At 52.9% G+C, this 7,532-nt stretch overlaps 1 protein-coding gene across 1 annotated transcript; it reads right to left on the reverse strand.

Moving 5' to 3' along the window:
- Positions 1–482: 482 nt before the first annotated feature.
- LOC144135314 (uncharacterized) lies at positions 483–5,354 on the reverse strand. Its single transcript, XM_077668019.1, has 2 exons — positions 4,253–5,354; positions 483–1,176 (listed from the first exon to the last, which is right to left on the reverse strand). Exons 1-2 carry the CDS (start codon positions 5,185–5,187, stop codon positions 633–635), a joined length of 1,479 nt encoding a protein of 492 aa, XP_077524145.1. The 5' UTR covers positions 5,188–5,354; the 3' UTR covers positions 483–632.
- Between the last annotated feature and the right edge of the window lie 2,178 nt (positions 5,355–7,532).

Below are 7,532 nucleotides of genomic sequence, written 5' to 3' on the forward strand. Positions count from 1 at the left end.
AGTAACACGGCGGACCTAGCCTCCTGCCTACGTGTCCCTGTAAGCACGGGCTTGTATAGACGGTGATTAAATTCAAAAGATCTGCTTGGGTCTGGACCGTTCTCAGTCAAACCTATAATAGGGGAGCAGAATTATGTCCTCCAAAATCTGGCTTGCGAGCCCTAGAATGCACTTGTACATTAAATGTGCCGAATTAACGAAAATCAGCTCAAATCGGCGGAGAAAGTAAGCAAAAGCAGAGATAAAAGACGCAAAGTCATATCACTCCTGTCTGGGAAAGGAGGTTTATTTTGTCATATGCGTTTATTCAAGAAATACAAAAAGAACAAATAAGAAATGTGCGATGCGCAATGTTTAATTTGCTCTGCAACGGCTCTAGACCATGCTTAGAGTTGGAGGTGAGGCATATACAATAAGTGCCTCAAGGTGCACGGCAATGCGCTTGAATACCTCGCCCACAAGCGAACAGCAGTACTGGGCGCTTTTAAAAGACTCATCGAATGCCTTCTCGTGACAAAATAGCCCTAATATGTAAATGTGCATGCGACATCTATAGACGTTGCCAGTTCGTGTAATTGGTGAATTAACAGCCAACGCCAAGATAGATAGGCCTTGCCGCGGCTCCACATTCCTCAATGTCGGGACGTCTCTCGGCGACTGGTCTTGAAGACCTCGCACACCTTCTTCGCTGCCATCGGTTGTGCGCCGGTGCAGTTGAACTCCGAGGCGAAATTCGGGACGTGCCGCAGCGCCGCGTTGACACGGTAGTGCGCGGGCATCCAGGATCCGAGGTGTTCTTCGTACACTGGGTCTGCGGACTCGCAGTTGTCCAGCGCGTAGTATAGGAAGAAGAGGGCGCCGCTGTTGAAGTCCGGCAGGTCCTGGAAGCGGAAGTCCACATTCCAGACGCGCCACACGCTCTGGAGGTCTTCGAAGGCGCTCAGTGCGAGCCTGATCGCTGCCGCGTGCTGCAGGAGGGCGCCCCGGAACTTGGCCGAGTCGACGGACACTGGGCCCCGGACGTCGGCCGGAAGCTTGCTCAGGTCCTCCTCGAAGCACGACAGCAGCCTGTCCAGGCGTCGCGCCATCTCCTCGTTCAGCGACAGCGGGGCGTCGCGTTCGTAGATGTTGGGGAAAAGGACCTGCACCAGAGCTCGGTAGAGGCGGACGGCCACCCTGCGGGAAAGAGAACAGCGCGAATGGAGAGGTTAGGGGGATGCCGGAGCAAGGCCCGGGTGAGTTGTAACCTGACGCCACGTGTTCTTACAAAAAAGTGCCTCAAATGATTCGTGGAAGTACGTCAAAGAGAAGAAAAACAACTGGTCCACGCTGTGGCGATGGTGAAATTTAGGTAGTATTCTGGCAATTAATTTCGCTACTACAGAATCAGATAACGTTATGTAGGACATGCAAATTTTAATGCAGAAATGCATACTTCACCTCCACCTTGGATTTTGTAGGGAAAGCTTCACTACGCTAGGCAAAGAAAAAATTGGATTTTAGTTTTTGAGGAAGTGAAATGGCGCAGTATCTGTCCCACATCTCGGCGGACACCTGAACCGCGCCGTAAGGGTAGGGATAAATGAGGAACTGAGAGAAGAAAGGAAGAAAGATGTGCCGTACTGGAGGACTCCGCAATAATTTCGACCACCTGGGGGTCTTTAACGTGCACTGACATCGCACAGAACACGGGCGCCTTTGCGTTTCGCCTCCATCGAAACGCGGCCGCCGAGGTCGGGATCGAAGCCATGTACTCCGGCTCGGTAGACGAGCGCCATGACCATTGAGCGACCGCGGCGCGTAGCGTGAAGAAATGGATGCTTGCTTTATGCAAAACGTCGCTCAACATCGCGTAAAATGAGGCCGTAATGTATTCAACGTTTTTAGTAACAAAGGTGTCGACCCTATACTATGAAGGTGTAATGAATCACATTATGAAGCTAGCACTGCTGTTGAGGCCAGCGGCTTGCTGGGAGAGGAAGTGTAGATGACATAACCGCATTCAAGGCTTCAAAGTGCTTTTAAAAGAAGTTAATTTGAATTAAAGAGACACTGAGGACAGATTGAGTTGGCTTGCATCGACAGAATACCAGCTCCTAATCGCAAAAATGCCCCTCTTACTGAAAACAAAGCTCTTGTATGGTAGAAAATAGCAAGAACCAAAATACAGGTATCGCCGCCACAGGCCAATCTCGCAAGTACAAGCGTGATGACGTCTTAGGACAAGAGGCGTCACCATGGGGGGAATTTTCCTTCCTCCATGGATCCACGAATCTCTGAGGCTGACAAAGGAAGGCAGTTCAATATTGAAGTAAGTTTTGTTTTGAAACTGGTAGTGCACTTTTATCACACAAGAAAGGTAGACAATTGTCTAAGACAACCTGAATGTTGGAAGCAAAGAAAACCGATGCTTCGCGGCGCCACAGGCGGACAGGAGAGTTTCGGTTTGCTATGGCGCTTCGCGTCTATGAGCTTTGCGTGCCCCGTGGTTTTGTTTTGACGCGCCTCGATTTACAAGCGCCGAACAGCAGAGGAACTCCAAGTGCCGCTTCAAGGGCTAGTTAACCTTTGAAGGAGCCTGTTAAGGCTGTCCAGATGATCGCCACGGTCGATGAAAAACTATGATGACACGATGGTCGGTGATCGTACAATGCAGTATAAAGAGCACTTGTGTCTTCGTACGCTCGCCCGGTGAAACATTCCCGGCTGTGCCAGTCAACTTCGAACTACTTTACGGAAATTGTTTATTAGGGAGTTAAGGCAGTTAAGAAAAAGAGATTTGGAACCTGCAGAGACCGTGACTCTGCTTTCCGCCAACTTCTTTGTTTGCGGCTCCATTGAATAGCTTCGGCGGTTGGGCGGAGCTGTTGTATTTGAGCTCTCCGATAATTTAATCCATTCACAGTACACATCGGAAGGTACATGCAAGTGAGCGCGACAGCCCGATCCAGTGGACCCCGTACCTCCGGAAACGCGCGGAACCCGTTGAAGCGTCGTGCGTCGCCTTTACTTTCTAGCCGCCAAATTTAAATGCGAGCGCCCTTGAGCACCCATCCGTTCTTTGTGCAAAAAAAAAAAAAACTGGCCTTTGCATCCGCGGGAAACCTCCTCGATGCCGCCTGCTGCACCGTGCAACGGCGCCGTTCAAGGAATCACATTCCAGTGACCCCAAAGCTTCGGAAAGCCTCCGATGCGCGTGACGCGCCGACCTTGTCCTCGACCCTCGCGACTCCCCGCACTGTGGTTAAGATATTTAATTAGCAACGGCTGCTCACTGAGGAAGGGGGAAACGACCCGCCGGCGCCTAACCTAACCCTGCTCCCTCAAAAGCATCGCAAGCTCTGTGGGGCTAAGGTCGCTTAAATGCAGGCGGGAGTTTTTGCGATAACTTCGTTGTCGGGTTTGGGAACGGGATCCATCGTAACGCTGGCAAGACGCCGGTGCAAACGTAAACGAAGCGACGGTAGCGACCCCCAATGGATGCCCTCAACGTGCGGCTGCGGTAGCTTTCGTTTCGGCAGCTGCTAGACCGCACCGCTAGCCGCCAGAAATCACGGAGTCTGCGTTTACGTCACGTTCACGTCACTACATCCCACGACGTTCAAGAGGACGCCGTGACGTAATAAGAGGGCGTCTAGTTTGAATCGGAGCGACGGGAAAACATTTTCAACTTCGAATGCAAATTTCTTTGAAATAAATGCATATTTCGCTCCCGGACAAGTGGCGACAAAGCCACGAAATGCCGAACAATCAGATTTTGCTAACAATAAAATTGATAGAGTTCTCCTCACTGTTCCTTTAAGGAGCAGTAATTTGAATGAAGCATTGTTACTACTTTCTTCCCCCAGCTCGACGTGCGGAAAACGGGGGACTGGTACGGGCGTGCAGTTATTTTTATACCCTGTGTTGTCTATGCGCAATTCACTCCTTTACAATTTTTGCACGCCTGCAATAGCATGCCAACTGCTGCTACAAAATGCAAAAACTGCCAATCGAAAGGTGGTGGCTGTTGTTGAAATATGGCGGCGCTGAAATCACTGGCTTCATTTCGGACAGCTGGTAGCGATGCGATCCGGAGAATAAAAGCAGCTTGGGCTTAGCGACGGCCAAAAATACAGCGTCAGCTTTAGGTTCGCAGAATGTTCGACCCGCTCATACCTAAGTGGCGAATGCGAAATAGGCACTGGGAGAGTAGGCGCATTAGTTAAACGCGCCGGCTTCCTAACGACAAGAGGCCATACATGATGCGCACCTGGACAGGTGGAATGAGAACATGGTGGTGTTGCTCGCTACGGACGTGTTGAAGAGCGCCATGGGTACGTGGACAGCCTGGCGCATCACGTCATACTCCGGGATGGTGGCGAGCTCTGAGCGGGCCTCGCCTCTCAGCGCTCTCACTTCCTGCCCAGTCTTGAGCACCAGCTGGAGCCTCTTCTGCTCCTGCAGCATGGACACCTGGTGGAAGAAGCGCAGCGGGTGTTCGCTGCGCCGCGGGATCTCTTGCGGGGTTGGCGCGCACGGCTCCTGGCGGGATCCCCACGGAAACGCCGCAATGCGGTTCGTCCTGAGCCGGTAGCGCACAATGAGCGCCGACAGTTCGCCGATCCATGCCACCCGCTCCTGGTGGCGGTCGAACGTGGACTCGAGGCGAGACAGCCATTCGGCCAGGGGCAGGTCGGTGTGGGACATGCCTCGAAGCTTGGCGGCAGCCTTCGCAAAGCATCCGGGAAGGACCTGCTGCACGGCAAGTAGGCAGAGCGCCTTCGTCTGCGAGACGTCGGGCAGTGTTCGATCCAGGACGTCCTTGCCGAAGAGCTGCCGAAGGTTGGAGAACTTCTCCGGAAAGAAAGGCGCTGCCTTAACCAGCGCCATGAATCCCAAGTAGTTAACGACGGCTTGAGGGGGCAGTTCCTGCATGGCTGCCTTGAGGTCGTTGCGCAGGTAGTCGGGAGACTTCAGAACGACCTCTGTCGTGTCGTCTATCTTAACGATACTGTTGAAGACTTTTTCGAGGAAGTTCTTGTAGCCGCTTTCGAGTTCGACGAGCTTGACGCTAGTGTACATGATAGGACTGGTGTCGGGGCTGGCGGCCAAAGTTGGAGAGGAGGCGAGCCGGATGAAGACATTCATGACGTTGTCCACATCGCTGTTTCCAACGGCCGCCGAAGCCGCAGCGAAGCTACTCATGACCTCGAGGAGCGCGTCTTTGAAGAGCTTCGTCACGGCTGGCCTAGAAGCGTCGTTACAGGAGAAGACAAGCCGGGGTTTGTCAAGTTCGATAGCCGCGACTTCCAAGGCTTTTGGGCTGACGCCGACAGAGACGGAGGCTAACGCAGCCACATTGAGGTCCCGCACGAGCTCTCCTGCGAACATCCAGGCCACTTCAGTGGTGACTGTTCCATTTTTGAGTACGGGCCATTCCTTGATTGCCCAGTCTCGGAAGAGCTCCCGGGCCACGTTGATCACAGTATTGCCGTTTTGCCCGACCTTGTCTCGTCTCATGCAGTCTTCGTGCAAACCGGCGGCTATCTTGACATCTGCGTCCTGCATACTTAGCAGCACTGGCTCCATATCACTGGCAAGCTTGTCCTGCAGTATTGTGTCGCTGGACACGACACCACCTGCTCCCCCTCCAGGCACCGCGTGGGCTCTACTCCAAGCTTCGCACACGTATTCGTAAAAATTATCACAGGGTTTCGTGCTTGTGCTGAGGAGCGACTTCAGATAGTTGGCTTCTGCGTTGCAAACATCGCTAGAGCAGTAGTATGTACTGAGGGTAGGACGACGACTAGTGGGTTGATCGGTTGGCGCTACTTGGGAGGTAGTTGTGTCTTGCGGGGTCCCAGGCTGAGGCCATAACAAATATAGCAAAGCGATTAAAATGATGAAGAGAATAATCAGCAAGATGATGCAACAGGGACACATTCCGGACTTTGTGTAATGATCGGGCGTCACGCTTAGCTGGCTTTTCCTATCTTTTTTCCTTGACAGATCTGTGACTTCTTTCTCGGTAGACACTGGTTTGCGCTTCTTTTTCTTCTTTTTCGAAGGTTTTACAATAGATATTTGCTCTTCTTCTTCGAAAGCATCCTGGGCTTTTGCCATTGCTCTCAGTCTTGCCCTGGCTTTGGCCTTGGCCTTCCTCATTTCGTACTGCGCCTCTGTTTCATCCCTGTGCTTGGCACACTTGTACGTGTGAGGCTCGTGCTTATCTGCGCTGAGGCTCTTGTGAGTCACCATCGCAGTTGTAAAGTCTTTGGACACAGGGGAAGCTAGGTCCATCTCAGGCGATGACGGTGACTTGGGTTCCACGGTGGCATTAGCAGCTATTCCAAAGACAGGCTTCTTACCTGTTGGTTTGGCATCCTTGCCCTTTTCTTCGGTGGGAGTCTTGCGAGTCACAGCCGCAGATGTGACCCCTCTCGGTCCAGAGGAAGATTCACTTTTTATCTCAGGTGATGACGTTGACTTAATTTCCATGGAGGTGCTAGCAGCCGTTCCAAAAGCAGGCTTCTCTGCTGGTTTGGAATATTTGTGAGTCAAAATCGCAGCTGTAAACTCTCTGGACCCAGGGGAGGCTTCATTTTCCATCTCAGGTGATGGAGTTGAAAGATATTCTATGGCAGCGTTAGCAGCTGTTCCAAAACCAGGCCTTATTTCTGCTGGTTTGGCATCCTTTGCAGCAGCCGTTATCGGTTTTGGTTTTTCTTCCGGGGGTTTAGGCCCTTGAATCCCCGTTTCTGGATCGGTTGCAGCCGTTTTTACAGGTAGTGCGGCCTCGTGAGTATGTTTGGCGAGCGCAGGGCTCGTGGTAGGCTGTCCTAGAGCGGCTTCCGATGGCGCCTTGTCCGGAACAGGTTTGCCACCCGGTTGTTTCGTCGGCTCTTCGGCAGTCTTATGGGCCCCAGACGCACTAATGGTCAGTTTGGCAGCTCCGGCCTGCGGTATTGTTTGTTTCTGTTTGGAGATGGCAGATTCCTGATGTGGTTTCCCGAGGTTATCTTTGGTTTCTGGCATTTTCTCTGCTTCAGCTGTGGCTGCGGCTGCCTTGGCAGGTGCTACCACCGTATCTTTAGACAGCTTAGGGGTTGAGGTTGCAAGGTCTGGTCCGCCTGCCTTGTCAGGCGCAGACGTTGCCTCTTGAGGCACCTTTTCGGATGGCGCCTTGGGTTCTGGTGCGGCTGCCTTGGCAGGTGCAGATATTGCGTCCTTAGGTACTTCGGCTGCAGGTATCGCGCCCTGTTGTGCGGCTGCCTTCAAAGGTGCAACCACTGTTTCCCGAGACACCTTTGCGGTAGGCGCCGTGGCCTGTGGCGCGGCAGCCTTAATGGGAGGTGCAGACACTGTCTCCATGGGCACCTTGGCGGTAGTTGCGGTGGCCTGTGGCACTGCTACCTTGGCACCTTTGGCCACTACCTCAGCCACCTTTGCTGTAGGCGCCACAGGTTTTGGAGTAGCTGCTTTGGCAGCTGCGGACACCGGCTGCTCGGCCATCCTTGATGCAGGTGCCGCAGTTTGTGGTGCTGCTGCTT

Source organism: Amblyomma americanum, chromosome 5, assembly GCF_052857255.1.
Source record: "Amblyomma americanum isolate KBUSLIRL-KWMA chromosome 5, ASM5285725v1, whole genome shotgun sequence".
Lineage (NCBI taxonomy): Eukaryota > Metazoa > Arthropoda > Arachnida > Ixodida > Ixodidae > Amblyomma > Amblyomma americanum.